This window comes from Protomyctophum bolini (genome assembly GCF_963924005.1).
Source record: "Protomyctophum bolini genome assembly, chromosome: 13".
Classification (NCBI taxonomy): domain Eukaryota; kingdom Metazoa; phylum Chordata; class Actinopteri; order Myctophiformes; family Myctophidae; genus Protomyctophum; species Protomyctophum bolini.
Window position 1 is genome coordinate 31,478,565 of NC_137874.1, and position 20,000 is coordinate 31,498,564.

Genomic DNA, 20,000 nt, shown 5'->3' on the forward strand with positions numbered 1-20,000 from the left:
AAGCAGCATAAATTTCCCTCAAAGCAAAGTTCAAGTGAGAGCTGTGGGATTAGAAGTCCTCCCTTTCTGACGTGAATTCTACCGAGATGCTGAGTTTTATATATTCCTTTTTTTGTTCATGTGATTTAACCTTTTATTTAAACAAGAAAATCCCTCTGAAAAGGGATTTCTTTTACAGACAGAATAGTAAGTGTCAAGTGAAGGAAGAAATATTTTTGGATTGTGAATTAATGAATGTCTTGGCTTTTGTACTTCCCAGCTCTTTTCTACTTTCAGCATATTCACACAATAGCCAATGATTTTACAGAGCTACTGATACATAATGTCCACTTTCGACAACGTTTATTTTATGACTTTTACAATACCATTAATGTCTAATTACCAAGATTCCTCATTTCTATCACTGAAGCCTTCCGCATGCTTCCTCAGAACAGCATTTAGGAACACCTAATCATTGAGGGTTTATTTGTCTCAGAACAAAAGAACAAACGCATTCCATGGTGACTGTCAGCTGTTTGTGCAGATGGGCAGCGTGTCAGCTGGTCTGCAAATTCTACTCACTACGACTTCCGTTCCACCATGTTGACTGTTGAGTCACTCAAACTGAATAGCCTCTCTGAAACCCTTAATCAGCATTCGTATCTTCACATCACGACTGCAGACTGTTGGATTTGATTCTTATATCTTGAGAAAAGCTATTATTACCATCTTGGCCATTCACAAGCTCACGAGATTTGATTAAACCTTGAGACCCTGAACTCTTTACTTCAGTTGGCTGGGTTCTCCCAGTCAACATTTACTTGTTGCACAGCCTTTGATAAAAATAGCACATCTTCAAGCTCACAACAATCATGTTGCGAGCTTGTGTATCTTCTCTGAAAGTTCACCTATTATGACATGCCTAGAATAGAGACGCATGCTCTGTTGAATTGAAATTGTACATTTGGGTGTCAGAAGCCATCTTATCACTCTTTACTGCCCCCTAGGTAATGAATTTGGTCACCCTGAGTGGCTGGACTTTCCACGCAAAGGCAACGACGAGAGCTACCAGTATGCCAGACGTCAGTTCGACTTGTTGGACGTGGGGAATCTGCGATATGGACAGCTGTACAAATTTGACAAAGACATGAACCACACTGAAGACAAGTATGGCTGGCTTTGCGCTGCACCGGTAAGCATAAGCACTCATTCAAAACATACATTTGTGTTTATAGCTACTGTAACATACATTATGTGCGTTGTTTTTCATTCAAGTAAAAAAAACAGGTGACCAGACGCTCGGCGGTGCATCCGGCTTTGTTTGTCTGTATGCGAACACAAACAGGCCCATGTTCCGGGGAGGGGAAGCCAGGCAGGGAAGGTGATATTTGTCAGGGCATATACTGTACATTTGGAGTGTTGGTTGGGAGGAATAGGACGGAGGATGTACATCCTCCTGGTGGGGGCTCCTCACTGGCACGTAACGTTAGTCAGTATGATACAAAAGCAGTAAACAACTGTGTGTGGGAGGAATTAATTAGCATAACGACTACATTGGTGAGAAAAAGGGGTGAAAAGCCTTCACTATACTACTTATTAACTTGAGAACAAATGTGATCAGTTCTAGCATACATTTAATGCAATATATCAATTTATTAATAGAAATACATAGGCCTACAGTACCTTACTACCTATAACTTACTCCAAGCTGGTGGGGGCAACGCAGTGACATTACTGTGACATTCTGGTGTGACAGGGACTGGGAGTGACAGGGAACATGTGAGTGTAAGACGGGGGATTGGGTGTGACAGTTGGTTGGTCACGCTAAAGCTCACATTCTCACAATGTCCCATGGCTGCACATTGTACTGCAGCAGCCTCAAGCCACCAACGACACTGTCAAATGTGTGTTAAGCTAACTCAGAGAGCACACTAATGAAGTGCTTCTCAAACGTTTTCATGTCAAGGACCCCCAAATGGATGTATTTATCTGCAGACCCGTATAAAAAAATATACATTTTCCCATCATGGCATCAGGCGCAAACAAAACAGTCAGCGGTGCAACGTAACGAAGGCCACATATATATATATTATATTAACACATTTTGCTTGGGGGCCCCCCCTGGATCCACCTCAAGGACCCCTGGGGGTCCCTCAACCCCAATTTGTTAGAACCACTGTTATAATGTAGTAGCCATATCCATTGTGTTTGTGTTACATAGTAACCCAAGTACACCCCTTAAAAAGTACTCAAATGTAATACTTTTTAAAGTAAAGCAATATCACAAAGTAAAAGTAAAAGCCCTGGCATCAAAATATACTTACAGTGCAAAAGTAAAAACGTACTCGTAATTGCGAATGGTCCATTTCACAATCACATTATTGGATTGTAATTAGTAATGCCTTAATGAAGTTCATCGCTTTAATGTTGCAGCCAGTAAAGGCGGGGCTGAATGTAATTACTTTATGTGCTGCCAGGCAGCTTGACCTTTAATAATACATCATCATTTATTAGTTAATGCAGTGGCTCGCAGACATTTTAATGTCAATCACCCCCAAATTGAGAGAAACAAGATTTGTTTTTCTAGTCTTTTTTTTAAATGTACCTGTATATGTGGCATGTGCCTGGACCGCTAGACCAGCAGGCGCCCCCATCATCTAGTCTAGTACATCATTCTACAACTGCCTAGTGTCTACAGTAGGTGGGTAGACTGAAACCTATCATCTAAATAGGTTCACCATTCTGTGTTTAGATAGTAGTGAGCATACAGTTGGCCAAGGTTGATAAATTATGCTTTTTCTGAAGCTGGTATAGGCAGACATGCCGAAACATCTCTCGTTGTACTTCAAAGGTGCTGAAGAGGCTTTAAATATGGAATGCACACAAGTTAACATTTTCATAAATTAAAGCAAGCAGTATGCAAATCAAATTATACATTGTCATGATGGGAACATTTTTTTGTATGTATTTTTCAAATTATGTTATTATATTAAATAAATAAAAATAATGAAAGAAAAACTCAAGAACCCAGTTAAATTAAATTAAAAGTTTAATTCAAAGTAATAACCAGTGACAAGTATGAGTGACTATTTCATATAGGAGGGCTTGTGATATTTATTTCTCCAGCTACAGTAGCTCAGTGTACAATAATATAAAATCAGAGCTTCCCAGTTTCAAAAGAAACCTGAAGTTGAATGTGAGCCTGAAGTGTGCTGTGTGTTCTGTATGTAGAGTAAAAGCTATTTCTTCTCCACTCTCACATTCCTTCTCATTTTTCTCAGCGGGGTGATTATAATCCATCCCTTGTAGTGTGACGAAGACGAGAGAGCAAAGAGACAAATAATGAACCCACACCTGAGATCAGGATTCATGTATAACTATGATTCTGGTAATCACATACAAAAAGTAGCCTAATAATAAACTTTAAGCACCTTTTCTTCATTGAGACCATGTTGCACTTCAAAATACAGTTGTGAATATACTTGTGAATGTGAAGTACAACAAGGGTCTTACAGTAGTTGGTAAGTAAGAATAAGCAGAAGAAAAAAACTGTTCATATACAGTAGCGCTTTTCAAAATCTGAAAAAAGAAAAAAATCGTTAAAACCACAATGCACACTGAAACAGGATCACCTTGGATTGTTCTTCCTTTTACAGGGCCTGGTGACGACTGCCGATGAGAAGGATAAAGTCATTGTGTTTGAGAGAGCCAACGTCTTGTTTGTGTTCAACTTCCATCCGAGCCACAGCTACACTAACTATCGTATAGCAGCGTCTACACCTGGGACGTATCCTTTCACCTCTACATTAAAGATAGGGACCCTGGCATCCCTATTTTGGACATGTCATTATAGGCAAATATTTAACAAATTGTGCATGCACATGTGTGTCAAATGTCCTATTTAGCTGTCTCGTGGAGTATAAAGTAATATAAAGTAGAATAACACGCACGCACGCACGCGCACACACGCGCACGCACACGCACACACACGCACACGCACACACACACACACACACACACACGCACACGCACACGCACACGCACACACACACACACACACACACACACACACACACACACACACACACCTTCCCCTCTTCTTCCTAGCCTCCTTCCCCTCCTCTCCTGTGCTGTCATTCTCACTAGAATTCAAGGAAAAGAGGGTGCTGTTTTTCCTTAGTTTTTTGACGGTGGGTTCTCAGATTGCTCTCACTGTGGTCCAGTCCACTATGGTCCACTAAGGTCCAGGCGGAAGGGAGGGAGGGTTTGGTGGAAAGTAACTAAACACATTTACTCGAGTACTTTAATTACAATGTTGAGGTATCTCCATTCCACTTTATACTCATACTACATTTCAGGAGTGAATATTGTACTTTTTACTCTGCTACAATGATTTGAAGACTTATTTAATATTTTATTTGAAAACTTTAATTACAAATTACTTTGCAGATTCATATTATTTATACAAATTAATATAACAAAGTGCTTATGCTTTATGTCAAATGTAAAAAGAAAAAGTCTACAAGCTCACAGTGCATCGCATGGGGCTATTTTTGTCATTCATACAGTATTTTTTACTTTGCTAATGCTAATTATTTTGTACTTAATGTTACTCAAGTAACATTATGAATACAGTATGAGTACAATTATTTATTTTGTGTTGATACTTTTACTTGGGTAAAAAAACAAGATGTATTCCTCCACCGCTGGCAGGAATCCGGTGTGAGCGGCAGATATTGCTGCAATAGCGCTCTAATTAGCCTGGGGCTTTACAGGGAGGGTTCAGTGTTCAGACGGCAGGTTTTTCTGGGACGTGAGGAAGGAAGAGGAGGTACGCTGGCAAGGCAGAGAACCGCAAGCTGGAGAGACATTGAGAGAGGCAGAGGAAAGCATTGTCAGTTTTGATTATGAATGAGGCGATGTGATGAGTTGAGCTGGGACGCGTGCGTGCGTGCGTGCGTGCCTGCATGCGTGCGTGCGTGTCAAGCCAAGTTTGAAGATGTGCAGGGGACACGGATTAACGTAGATTTGACAATTGCACCCATGACCCTTTTGACTCTTGTCATATTCATTTTATTCCAGTCAGTAAGTTTTATTCTTACAATTACGGCCAATACCAATGATTTCCTTTTCATCTATACTGCTCTGGGAAACATTGAGCTTGCATTTCTATCCTCATGGTCATTAATATCACCTTCTACTGTCTTTGGTTCATTGATTTATTTTGCCAAGTTTGGTCTAACACTTAAATTAAATCCATGAAACGCTTCCTTCATAAGATTTATGGTCTTATTTATAAATGTTTTGTGTACCATCCGCTTTCAAATCACAAGAAGGTAGTAGCCCACTCGGTCCTCCATAACATGAGGCTGTGCTCACTATGTCAATGACAGTTTAAAGGGAGATCCTGCTTCAAGTCCGTTATCTGGACGCATTTGCAGGCGCCGCATCAAGCATAGGACAAAAAATCACACCCATGTGAACCGAGTGGTGCAACTCCCCTCTCTCCCCCCCCCCCCCCCCCCCTCATGAACACATACATAGGTGAACCAACACATAGGTGAACCAACACATACTGTAGGACGTGAACACGGCCATTGCTGTTCCTCCATTTTTGAGTGGTTGCACCACTCAAAAATAAGAAAAGGAGCGTCACTCCTCTCTCCATTCCCCTCTCCGTCTCTCTCTCATTCCCTCTCTCTCGCTGTGTCTATCTTACAGAGAGTGGAATGTTGTGGGATCCTTTCGGGATGTGTGTGAGTCAATCAATAACCTGTCAGAAAAAGAAAGCATCTCTCACTTATTTTTCTTCTGGGATTAACCCACTGTCATTCCACTCCACTTCCTTCCAACTCTCTTCTTTTCTTCATTCCCTTTAATCTCAAGCTCCTTTTCTTTATTACCTGACTCCATTGACTGGGCCTGACAAGACCCTAAGAAATACTCTCCCCTCTTACGATACTCAGGCACTTAATAATGGAAGGATCAAGGTGTCGGTGATGCTCAGTAAATTGTGCGTGTGTAAGTTGTTGCAGACCGCCGCAGAGGCTAGAGATAGGTGCTGCATCTGGCTTGGCTGGGCGTCCATACTAGCACAGTTGGCTGGCCGTGTTCTCAGGATGGACACTAGGTTGGGAGCAGTTAATCTCGCATTTTGATTTGAGTTGTTTTTATCAATTCCAGTTAGTTAAAATTTGTTTTTAAAGCAAGCCATGTATGTCGGACTCCGCCATGTATGTCAGACTCCGCCATGTATGTCAGACTCCGCCATGTATGTCAGACTCCATCGCCTCAGTCTTAACCGGCCGTGGTCTAAAACTTTACTTTTAAGTTGTTTGTGGTTGGCACAAAAAATAGTGGCGCAAGCAGGATTCTAACCCAGGAGGTATGGGTTGACTAACCATCCATGCTACAAACTGACTGCCATAATGGTTTTCCAGGCTCTAGGAGATTATGACAACGCCCAACTCATAAAAAGAAAGAAAAACACTACCCAGTAGGGGAAGGGGGAAAAAAGCCCCATCCCCTCCCCTTATTTCTCACAGAAGCCTTTGAGGGCTTATTTCACCCTTCTGCCTCACAGGCAGGTGAAGAGAAATGTCAACTCCTCCACCGGGTCCCCCCCTCTATTGACTTTAATGGACAGGCCATCATGGGAGGTTTCCAGCTATTACACTTTCAATGGTGTGACGTCACGTTCTATTTCTGTTATATACTACACAGGTGTGTGGGGAAGTCTGGAAATCGGCATAACAATCAGTTCAGCAAATTACTCAGGAAGAGAAATATGTTACTTATTACTACTTTTACAGCAGGAGGAGAGACCTGCACACCACCACTTGCTGGTTCAAGAGTTTTTATTTAGATAAGAGTCGTAGCAACGTTTCGGCCTTTCAGCCTTCTTCAGGCATCTGACTCCTCCTTTAAAAAACTCCTTTAAAAATGTATCATATTAGTAGTACTTGGTATGAAGAATAACTAGATATAGTTAAAATGTGATGTACAATTAAACCAGCTCCTTTTATAATGGAGTCCACTTTATTGGAACAACAATTAGGAGTCGGCAATCAGCAAAACTGGATACAGTAACTGCACAGTGCACACATCAATATACCGGCAATACCAATAAGAATCAACAGTATAATGTTTCTCTGCATATTCCACTAATTGGAACAATTACTATACTGTACTTGCAGGAGGAGACAAGAATCACGCAAAACAGCCGAACTGCACACAATTCAGCCTCTCAAACCTGCCATTGCAGATGCAAATTGAAAGTGATTTGCAAAGTTTACAGGGGACAACAATATTATTTGTATCTTTCACTGACACAATCTCACAATAATGACACTTTGATCCACTGACCTCCTCTTCCCTATTGACTCAATGTCTGCCAAGGACTTAATTAACTGCTTTTTTATCAACTCCCAAAGCACCAACAACGCCTTAACGCCTTTTTAAAACGTGTATAACGTTGGGCAAAAAAATAAAAAATAAATAAATTATAAGACAATATGCAGTGTTGCTTTTACTGTAATATTGTTACTGTTTTGACAATTGTACGCTACTTGTTCCTGGCGAGAGTAATAATATTACAGTCATACAGTATTACTCTCCAACATTGATATACAACAAATGATAACGTAGCAATTGCGGAGTTAGTTCAGTCAGATATACTCGAGCGGCTTCATGCTATTTATGCTCAAGAGCACGAGGGGTTAATATGCTGCATTACTATGTTGGTGACGGGCGTATACAGTGTGTGCAAGACCCACTCATACGCTGATCTGGCAGTCAGCTGAGCAATTGGGCGGGGTATTTAAGCTCACCTAGACTGCATGCATTCTTCCTGCCTTCCTTCTTCATCCCTGGCTGTTGTTATGCGATGTTTGCTCCCGCCGCCACACCAGCACCACTGGTGGGCCTTGCTATTTCTGTTTCCCATGTCGGGGTTGTTATTTTATATATACATCTCCCTGCTCTTAATGTTTAATGATGGTTTAATTGTGCCGAGCAGGGAGAATATGTAGCCGAACCGAAAACCGCACACTTGCACACTTAATTGTATTCTCATTCTATAATAAATATTGGATTAAATCTATTCGTGAGTTATCTGACTGAACTAAATTGGGAGAAAAGGGGAGGAAATTGGTAAAAAAATTAATACAAAAACTTTGTGTGTGGGCTTGGGCACTATTATATATGATTTGCTACAAATCACTGCTGCAAATCACAGATAATCACCCTACAGTATACTGCAACATGTACAATGAAATACATTCCAATCATTCCCACCCACTCCAATACATTAAGCAAAATAAAGCATGCAAATATAAAACAGGAATAATATTGTAATGAACTGTGGATTCCATCAAACACGACAACTTCCGGCAATAACAATTAGTTTGCAACATGAAAGAATTGTGATTTCAAGAACTCAACTCCTGAACACAAAGTGGAAGGGATGCTCTCTGCAACTACCTCTGTCGCTCACTTTCCCCCCCAAATAAACACACAAATAAAGCGTTACATGAACATAAATAAACCAATGACAATCACAGATAAATCCCCACAACACGTTCCCCATGGCAAATAACACAACACAACAATAGAACAATAGCACAGATGTGCCCCGAGGCATGCTGGGAAATCGATCAGCTCAGCCAAATAACAGCCCGGGACGCTACAATAATTTACATTTTAATCCAATTGGGCTGTTGCTTTGATAAGTGGCAATCACTTGAGTAAACTTAACTAACTGAAATGTTTGGCTAACCAATCACACGTTATGGGCTACCGTAAATGAAAACAATATCAGTGTGGGGATTTTGCTGTTGAGCTTTCAGACAAAATGACTCCACATTATGTCCCTGCTAGACCACTTTACTGCAGAGACGTTCTGTTGAAATGCTTCGCTAGTTACAGCCCAAACAACATAGAGATGATTGAACTTTCTGAGCTCCCATAAATAAATACCAATATTAAATAGTCTGCGCACAACTTACTGTCAATGTGTGGGTGAACTTTTATTTGACAGGAAATCAAAGCATAGATTTTTCTGACACACATTAAATAATTGCTTTGAGCACCCATAACTTAAAACATGAAAACATGTTATTGCAAGGTTGCAAGTGGCGTGTGTGTGGGTGTGTGTGTGTGTGTGTGTGTGTGTGTGTGTGTGTGTGTGTGTGTGTGTGTGTGTGTGTGTGTGTGTGTGTGTGTGTGTGTGTGTGTGTGTGTGTGTGTGTGTGTGTGTGTGTGTGTGTGTGTGTGTGTGTGTGTGAGAGAGAGAGTGTGTTTGTGTGTGCGCATATGTGTGTGTGGGTGGAGAGAATGTGCAAGCATATGCAGTATGTCACAGGGGTTGGGGTTAGTGTTTAGGAGGACCTTAGTAAATCCCTAGTGTCCCTATTATGGGGGTAAACATTCTGTGAAAAAAGGCAAATCTACATGCTTCCAAAATCCTGGTTAGTGTGAGCTTTTCCTCAAATTCACTAACCCGATTTCTCAACTTAACTAACATACAATAATTTTCTAACTAACACAGCATTAACTAGAAAAAGTGCCCCTCTGGGCACAGGTCTCCACCAGGGCAGGTCAGGTTGTGGCCTTCTGGTGGCGCTATAATAGGCCAATGTGAAAAGGGTGACATTTCTTCTTACGCCTCGGATGGCAATTGGATGATTTGAGGCATTTTGTTCCAAAAATGTGTTTTGCAAAAATCCACCTGTTATTTGGTGCTATAACAGGCCAATGTGAAAAGGGTGGGATATATTCCTCAGCCTAGTAGGAAAGTCTGTGAAAGATTTCACGTAAATTGCACGCTCCGTTCATGATTTGAGGCTTTTTGTTCACGGGTCAATCCTGCAAACTTTGAAAGCCAATGTCAGCCAATTAGGATGGAATATGAAATATCGGACAGATCCGTCTTGAACACATGACTATAGAGATAGTGTGTAACGATTATGTATGTGGAAAATTGTCTGTGGAGTGTGTGTGTGGAAGATTTAGCGTTGACCGGGTTAACGGTGTCAGAGATTAGCTGGTAACAGACGGACGGACACACAGACAGAACCACACACAGACAGAGTGCAAAACATACTCTCTCCCCATGCCTTCGGCCTGGTGGAGACAATAATAAGGTTAGTCACACAGGTCAAGCACTGTTGGTTTTATTTAATTCCAGACAATAACATATTTATTTATATTTTAAGAATATGGGTAGGGTTCTACAGTGTTGAAAGAAACGTTATCTACAGTATGTGTCATATCATCCTATTTAAAAGAACTATAGTTGTTACCCATGTAAAAAAGAAAAAGAAAATAAATTGTAATCCAGCGAAAAGCCCTGAAGACCGATGCAGTCCCAAACGCTATAGCTGTGGTGGTCAAGATTACAGTCTTGGACATAATTGATCATTCTGACAGCCAATTCTTGATTTATTTAGACAGGGAGTCCTCTCTCTCTTTTCGGTTTTGTAACTTGATACATCTGAGGTTGCCCGGCAATCTGATCCAAGAGATGAAAGCCTCCGGAGCCATTCTCCACGAGGACCAGAACCACCCCGCAGCCTATATAATCATCTGTTGTCAATCATCTATCACTCACACACCCATCAGTGCACACTCCTGACGTGACGTCGTTTAGATGATGGATGACTGCTCGGGTAAAAAAATAAAATACAAATATTAGGGCTGCAATTTATTTCCTACTTTAAACTGTGTGTGTGTGTGTGTGTGTGTGTGTGTGTGTGTGTGTGTGTGTGTATACAGCTTGCGTATACACATGTATACATACACAGCAGACTCATACAAATTCAATCACGAACAAATTAATTTGTAGACAAGCGCACGCACAAATCAAATGCCTACAGTATATAACACAGACCCGTAACCTCCTACCAATATTCACTCCTGCAGTACAATTAACCTACAGGTCATTGAAAGCTCTGATTAAGCCTGCACTCTTACAGTATGTGTATCTCCATTGTTAGCTTGGAGGACAGATGGATCACGACAACAAGACATGGATCCGCAAGGATAGATTTCTGTGTAAATCCAGGAAAATATTCTCTCCCCAGAGGTAGACTAGACACCTAGCTGAGCTCTTCCTGTAAAGATCCACCCCTGCATTTCTATCTTTCATCAGTGGAACCAAATAATGTCTATATCTACAGATGCCTCCTTCTCTGCTCTCCTCTTTTTATTGTGAGTGCCTCGCCGGTGCCCTTAATACCTGTTCTTTCCCTCGTCTGAGTTTATTGTATTTTCTTCATAGTATTTCTTTGATCGTGTATCTCTCCGTTGTCTTTCCCACATATTACACTATTACAGTATGTTTCCCACGCTCCTGTTTTACGCTGCTGGAAGGTTTTTTTTAGTTTTATTGTATCGAACTCCAGTGGAGCTACAGCAAAAGTCAAAGTTTGCTCAAGGCTCTTTTGAAAGACTAGACTGTGGGACTCATAATGAAATGGGCATATTGGTGGCATCGGCAGTGCGGTATAGATGTGAGGGCCGCATAGCGGCCCGAACTCTAGACCTCATAATAATACAATATAATTAGCAAATCTGCAATGGTTGGAGGTGGTCTCCCTATTCTACCATTGAGACATGTATTGTAGACCCTGGTGTCAGGGCATCTACTGGTTGGCAAGTAGTACCGCCTTAAGCTTATGACCGCAATATCTCCCCTGCATAAGTGGGAACTGACGCCATGATAACTTCGCTCAAACACACACACACATGCACGTCACACACGCACGCACGCCACACACGCTTGCGCGCCACACACACACACACACACACGTCACACGCTTTCTCTCTATCTCGCTCTCTCTCTGTCTACATCGGTCTGTATTCCAGCACTTTTTCCCCGTAATGCTGATTTTGATTCGCCGTGTTCGTCCTCTAATATCTCCGCCTGGTGAGGGTTGCAGGGACGTTGTCAAAGTGTAAAGGATAATTACGTCGTCCTCTAGAGATCTTAGCTGTGGGAATTCCTCCATGACAGATCTCTCATGCCTTCCTTTGATCCACATGATTAGGCATGAGCTCAACATTTCAATGGACGAGTCCCACGCTACATCTGATGTTTGCATACATGAATATATATTATATATAGCCTAGCATGCAGGTTGCGTGACACCATGTACTGTATACTATAGCATTCAGTGTGAGTGTATGCGTTTGTGTACGTATCAAAAGTACTCAAATTCTTAAGTGAAATTATCAATACTGCAATATAGAAATACTCTATAGAAATATGCAATATAGAAATACAGTCCGGGACTCAAAATGTACTTGAGTAAAAGTACAAAAGTTTTGGCATCAAAATCTCAACACAGCTCTCTTACAGCTTGTAAAATCAGCTATTTTCAAATACTGTATGTTTTGTAATAACCTTCAATCTACAAAGTGACTACAGTTTTCAAATAAATCGTAGTGCAATATTTGGAACCGAGATGTAGTGCAGTAGAAGTACTGGAAATTGGAAATACTCAAGTAAAGTATAAATACCTCAAAATGGTATTTAAGTAGAGTACGCAATGTACTTAGTTACTTTTCACCACTGTTATGTGGTGGTAATGAATTTAATTCCTCCCTGGGCTTCGGCTACGGTGAAGAGGGCACTTCGCCGTGGGAGAAGGATTTGATTGTTTTTGAGGTTGACATCTAATTTATTTAGTATGCATGAAATCAACATGAACAATCAACAGACCTTATTGTTTCATTATTTGCCTCTTCAACCAAATCAAGAGCATTTAACCACATTCAACCTGGCATCCTTATGTTTGACATGTTTATATATATTAGCAAAACAAATAAAAAATTGAAAACTTCTAAAAAAACGGATCTACAAGCTCACAGCCAATGCATCCATTGTTTTCCTATTCGACGTATGACAACGTGTACACTACAGGGATTAAGTAGTTAATTGAACTGGAGCTTAACCCGTTCTGAACGGGAACCCCTTTTGTTTGTTTTCCAATTCCGGGACATGGGTTGGGGCTGGTGAGGAGAAGGGTGAATGTTGCAGATCAGTCCTGGCTGAAGCCAAGAAGCTTAAGGCTACAAGTTGTATGTCTTATCTCCCTCTTCCAATTGAGGGAGGTAAAAGCAACCATGTCCAAAATACAATAATGATGGCAGAGCTTTTTATGTTCAATTCAGTGCACTGTCTGCTTCAAATAACGCTGACATTATCAACCAGGGTCTACATTTTTCTAGAATAGTAGAGAGACTACCTCGAACCACTGCAGATGCTCTATTATTTTGTTACCATTCTCTACCATACAGATTGTTTCAAATAAGTTGCATATTTTATCTTTACTATTGCCCTTGGCCAAGGGCGATTTCCCTTTGTTTGAGCAGTAGATCATCATCATTTTAATTTCTCTAGTACGCTCAACTTTGGAATTGGGTCAAGGTGAATTAATGACTTGTCTCTGTGAGGCATGGCACGACCTGAATAGCTGGTTCGATTGGCATTAAAACAAAGTCTCAATGTAATTCCTCCCTGGGCTGAGAACATGACTCAGGATAACTATGATATTGTTGACGTGGCTGCTGTGAGATAACTTGCATATCATGCGTACGGTTGTGTCTTACACTAATGCACCCACTTAGCACTTACATGTGTTTATGATCATCCATCACTCTCACACACAGACACGTACTGTACACACGTATAGCCTACACAAGCATACGCACACCTACAGTATAAAAGGTGTGTGCTAAGCCAGGCACGTTCCTCTATCGACCCCTGCAGTAGCCTGAATGCACTTTGGCCACGGAAGCCCCTTGGGGCCAGAGAGTCAATATACGCCAGTGGGAGCCATGATTGATCCCCAGCTGCCCTGCTCAACTTCTCTCCTCCATCTCATCATGCCCTTCTCCCCAACTCCCCCAGCTCTCTATTCCTGTGCCAGTTCCCCTTTTCTACATCCTCCACTTGTGCCATCTTTCACCCTAGCCGTGACCCGCCCCTTGGGAAAGGCTTTTTTTTTTTTCACTTAATTTTTATTGAAGGAAGAACAGACAAGAAAAAGCAACTAACAAGACTATACGGAAAGAAAAAGAAAAGATAAAGACAAAAAGTAAAAGAAAAAAGGCTGCATTTTTCATATTACAAAAAAACATTCAATGAAATCCTATTGCAATATCGCTAGGCTGAGAGAAGAGATTCCACTTTTCCCACTTTTTATAGAATTTATCCTCTTGTAGTCTCAGTATGAATGTTAGTTTTTCCATAGTATACAGTTCGGTACTGGCATTTTTTGATGCCAGGATTGGGCCTTAAAAGCGACTTTCATCTTTTTAAGATTTCAGATTTTGTAAAGGGAGAGTTTTAAGATTAATACTAAGATTTGGGCATTCAAACATTTACATTTACAAACATACTGTAATGCTTTAGCCCAGAAAGCAATGGCAAACGGTAATGATTAATGAATGACTTGCTCCAAGTCTATGAATGCACTATTACATTTTGGCTCAGAGATTCTCGGATTGGAACCATTCATATTTTTTGTCAAAAGGGGGACATTCACTTTTAAGAAAATCTGGACTTTAGAAGATTTTTCAGTGCGAAAAAACACTGTGTCCCACTTTGTCTCATGATATAGCCTACAGTAGTAAATAATATTAATATCACTTTATGGTAAGTAATTTGTACATTTGATGTCCGTTATCGATCTGACCTAATAGAAAGAGATAATTGCAGCGATGTCTGACTGAACGTTTATGAAGATGGTGGTGTCAAATCAGGTGCGCCCTCTGCTTCAAATAACTTTATTACTTTCGCAAGCAGAGCGCGCAAGTACTGCGATCGGCTGGGTATGTGCGTATGTCGGTGTACTCCTCCGGCCAATAAGGACCACTGTTCTTGATGACGTAACTAAAGTACGTGTCTCAATGGTAGAGACCACCATTACATCACCGACTGCAAATATGCTAGTTATATTGTATATTCTCTACAATACAGATTGGTTCAAATACAATTATATTCATTAAAGTAAGTCTCATATTGTACCTTTAAGACTGGAACTGACATGCACTTCCTCCAGTTATGGTGGTGATGATGATGTGTAATGCGAGAACCTTGGAGAAGCTCCCAGTAGGACTTCATTGTGATGTACCTAAAGTACTATGAATCTCCATGCTGTTAAACTACTTCAAGGAAAAACCTTTTATTTTATTGCATTTCTTTGTATCCTTATGTCTCTATACAAGTACACATTTTCACATATCGTGAAAGTAGATGATCTACATTGTAGATCATCTACATTGTAGATAATCCATCGCACAACTTGTAAATGTGAGCTTGTAGAATCTACAAGCTTACAAGCTCTCATTTACAGTGAATAGCTTGTAGATCTGCTATTCATTTTTTACATTTGAATAAAGCAAGAACTCCGGTACTTCAACTCAAGTACAACTTTGACTGAGAAACTTTCACTTGTAGTTGAGTCATATATCCTGTGGTGAGGTATGGGATGTAGTAGTACAACGTTGTGAGCGTTTATTATTTGAATTCCAATGAGAGTCATTGTGATGCCGAATCCGATCCTGTCATCTTTATTTCACACTCAAGGGATGACAAAATAGGTGTTGGAGATGTATACATAGGTGTTTGAAAGGAACTGCTGTAACAGGTGTCGTTCACTGCGCACACACACACACACACACACACACACACACACACACAAAACAAAAACATCTGGGGCTTTGTTTGAGGCCATATTTTAATGAGACAGAGACACAGAGAGAGATAGAAATAGATAGAAGAAGAGAAAGAGAGGTCAGCTTTAAACATTGTAATTAGCAATTCAAAGAGGAACTATCGGAGCTCCTCCTATCTCTCTCTCTCTCTCTTTCTCTCTCTCTCATCTCATCTTCAAACGGTGTGGATGCAAGGCGTCTCAGAGGGCAAGGAGCGGCCTCTCCTGGGTGGACCTTCAGGGGGCATCGACTGGCGGATGGAAGGCTGGAGGGCAGCTTTGTTCTCTGCCTGGCGTCTCTCTGTAGCTGGCCAGTGATTAAATCGAGGCCCTGGCGTGAGGCCTTCTGCCAGGGGCAGTGGTGCACTGCTCCCCCCGGTGGGGGCAGTGGTGCACTGCTCTCCCCGGTGGTCAGGGGCAGTGGTGCACTGCTCTCCCCAGTGGGCTGGGTTGTGTCCAGTGACTGTTGTTGTTGACATTTGAGCCACGGACCACTATTTGATGAGATTTAACCTCAATTTATTTAGCCCAAATATTTTATCATTGGATACGTCTTTGTACACTATTCCATGCTGTATTGATGTTGGTACCATTAGGAGAGATAACAGGCAAACGTTGGTCAAAATAATTCTCTAATGTGGATTGATTTGAAATCCATATTTCTAGATGAAAATAGGCCTAGTCCCTATAGAGAGAAGTTGGATACACAAACACAATTAAATCTCCTGTGACTTATTAACTGCTTATTAATGTTTAGCTGACATTTATTCAGTTATTCAGGGAAGTTCAGTATAAGGTTTTAATGACTTTGAAGAAAATGTCAACAAAGGCAACATAAAAATAGCCGTTAACAGGAACATGCTCTGTGTGTATGATAGCTGTGAATAGACACATACCAATGCCGGTATGTTTGTTTTATGATGTTGAAATGCATGCAAGAACTGCAATGTAATATCAAACATTTCCCACACACTACCTATTACCCTTAACCGGATGGATATCAGATACAAGATCCAGTTGGATTCTGATGCGGTTCAGTATGGCGGCCATGGAAGACTCGACTTGGAAACAAAGATGTTCACTGAGCCCTTCGCCTTCAAGTATAGGACGCACTCTATGAAGGTGAAGGACCTCACTAATAGCTCAAATCTTGAGTGTTCATTTAACAGGGCATGTAAGGGTCCATTCTTATACCCTGACTTAAATTAACACCCAGGATTTTGTTGTGCACTTAGATATTTGATTAATATCACCTTGTGATCACACTACGCACGCACGCACAGACACACACACACACACACACACACACACACACACACACACACACACAGACACACACGTTCACAATTGGTGGAAAGCAAAGAAGCCTGGTCAAGGGGCTTGGATTTAGGTGGGGAAAGTGAATGGGTTGAACACTTAGCTTCCTCAACCAGCACTGCTGATGTGCCCTTGAGCAAGGCATGCCATCCCCCAGTAGCTCTAGTAGAGTAGCCAGCCCAGAGCAGAAGATTAGTGAGAGTCCTCCTCGGCAGCTTAGAGGTATTAATGTCACTGTATGATGTGAATGTAAATCAGGAAAGAGCTTGGAAAAAAATGTGATTGCACATGCTCAGCCAACCATTTCCCTGCTTAAACGGGCAAAAAAATAAAAGGGTAAAAGCAGAAAAGTCAGGCCAAGTCTTTTCGCTTAAACATTTGAGAGATGCTAATTTCCACCTGCAGAGGAGCAGTGAATGATGGCTGTGCCCCAGGACCTGTTCACGGAGGCTTGACAGAGAGATGGGGAGAGAATGCATTCAGGGAGACTCATCATTTATCCTTACGTAATTACTCTAAAATCAAGGTGCAGAGAAATCTGCGCTCTGGCTGGTAGAAGTCAAAAAAAGACCCTAAGCCCTGAAGGACCATCTGAAACATAGTCTGCCTGGGAAATGAAAAGACGACGAGGGGAAGGAAGGAGAAGAGAGCTGCGGAGGGAGAAAGGAAAGCGGCAGGCGAGATGAAAGGGCCCGGGCGGAAAATAAAGTCGATGTGAGGTCAAAGAGGGGTAAGAGAAATGGCCCAATGAGGTCTCTGCTCCGGTGATTAATCAGTGGTGGGGTGAAGAGAAGTGTGACAGAAAAAGCTAAGAAAGTGAAAATTGTGTAAATTGTGTAAAGCTCACAATGTGTCGTGTCACATTGTGAGCTTGTGGATCAGCTATTGTCTGTGTGTGACACCATCGTATGAGTATAATTCAGGCTTAATAATTTGTCTTTTAACCTGAATTCATGGTCAGATGGTTTACAGCCAGGCCAGTCAATCTAAGCTAAAAAAGGGCCTGACCCAAAAGAAATTGCAAAAGTAATCGTACAAGGTTTTTATGATCCTTAGGTTCATCCAAATAACATTACAAATAGAGTATTATATAAATGCAGGGGTTGAACGTTGGAGTAGGCTACCATTACAACATATAAGGCAAAAATAATGAATGCTTTAAGAAGCATGCAATGTTTCAAACTAGGGGGTTTTCATGATTCTGAATCCCTTCCAAGCATTAGTTTTGCACGAAAACACTCATTGGGCTAAATTAGGCCACAGCCACTTGCCCAAATGTGCTGACCTTTTTACATTTTACTTTTACATTTACTTTTTACATTTTTAATGGTACTGCAACTTTCAACCCCTGAATTTACTATGATCCATAATTTATAATACACTAATTTGAATATGTTTTTACTTTTGCAATTTATTTTGGGTAAATCTTAGATTGACTGGCCTATAGAGCACCGAAGTCTGACGTCACTTTCAGTAGAGGGCGTCAGTCGCCAGGTTCATGTATTTGTTTAGTTGCATTGAAATCCCCATCGAGGCGATTTTAGATCGCCTCATATAACAACTGTGTTAAAAATAAACATGTCACCCCGGCCGCTTCACTCATATGGATATGAAGAATCAACTGACTGAGAGAAAACGCTAATTAGTTAGATTTTCGCTAGAAGCAGACTGTATCATATATGAGTGACTGACTGTTGCAAACGATACAGAGACACCTCCCTAACAATAACGCAGAGACAGCTTGTTTATTTTTGGACCACAACGCTTATAGTAGACGATATTAAGATCACCCCATGTTATTCTCCATAGAGAAATTACTTCCGCGAACCAGGGGAATCGTCGGGATGAGCGAGTTACGTCAGGACTTCGGTGCTCTATTAGGTGATGATGCTAAGTGTTCAGTTACAGTAAAACGTAACATGTGGACACCATTGTATAGGTTCAACTTAAGGGTGTTCATTGTCACATATTCAGCTGGGTAGCAGCTACATCAAGCTTAAGGTAAAGAAAATAAATATTACAAATATCATTCTCAAGGCACTTCCCAAAAACCTTACTGGTGATTGTCTAAACTTTCTCATTGCATTGCACCCACTGTCTTAGTGTCTTGTCCAATATGTTTCTCAAACATCACCCATAAGCAAGCTATATTTAGCTGTTTAAAAAAAAAGTTTCGAATTTGAATGTTAATTTGGTACTGATCCGGTAGTTACTGACTGTATACCCCCCACACAGACACGCACATGCACACACACACACACACACACACACACACACACACACACACACACACACACACACACACACACACACACACACTTAATTCATCCACATTCTATCTTTTCTTTCTCCTCTCCTGTAATTCCCTGTAAAGCATCTGTCAACAATTTACAATTTACAATTTACAATTACAATTTACAATTTAGGCATTTAGCAGACGCTCTTAATCCAGAGCGACTTACATTAAGCAAGAACAAAAAAGCATGGGAATACATCACATAAAAACATTTATCATGAAACATGCGTAAGCTAAGAAAGTAACAGTGGAATATCTATAATGAAACATATAATCTATACATCTATACTACTATGCTATACATATGTACTATGACGTGCTATGACTACATACAATGCATTTATGCTGTCTACATAACATGCTACGCATAACATGCGTAGCAGTGATAGGATATATTGTGAGCAGAGATGATAGTGCCAAGGGATTTAGTGTACAGTGAGAAAAGGAGGGGACCAAGTACAGATCCCTGTGGGACCCCAGTTTGGAGGGTTCGGGGGGATGATAACAGACCTTTCCAGGAAACCTGGTAGGTCCGGTCGGTGAGGTAGGAAGAGAACCACTTTAGTGCCGTTCCACCGATGCCTAGATCCGCTAGGGTGTCTAGGAGCAGCTGGTGGTTCACTGTGTCAAATGCTGCCGATAGGTCTAGGAGGATCACTGCAGAGTGGGAAGCAGCTTGGGCAGCATGT

At 41.1% G+C, this 20,000-nt stretch overlaps 1 protein-coding gene across 1 annotated transcript in view; it reads left to right on the plus strand.

Moving 5' to 3' along the window:
- The window catches only part of LOC308326781 (1,4-alpha-glucan-branching enzyme-like), a 142,452-nt gene that overhangs the window by 114,042 nt on the left and 8,410 nt on the right, over window positions 1-20,000 (plus strand). The window contains exons 13-15 of the mRNA XM_080779810.1: window positions 987-1,171; window positions 3,636-3,766; window positions 16,703-16,820. Coding sequence (XP_080635936.1) covers window positions 987-1,171; window positions 3,636-3,766; window positions 16,703-16,820 — 434 coding nt within the window. The remainder of the gene's footprint in view (window positions 1-986; window positions 1,172-3,635; window positions 3,767-16,702; window positions 16,821-20,000) is intronic.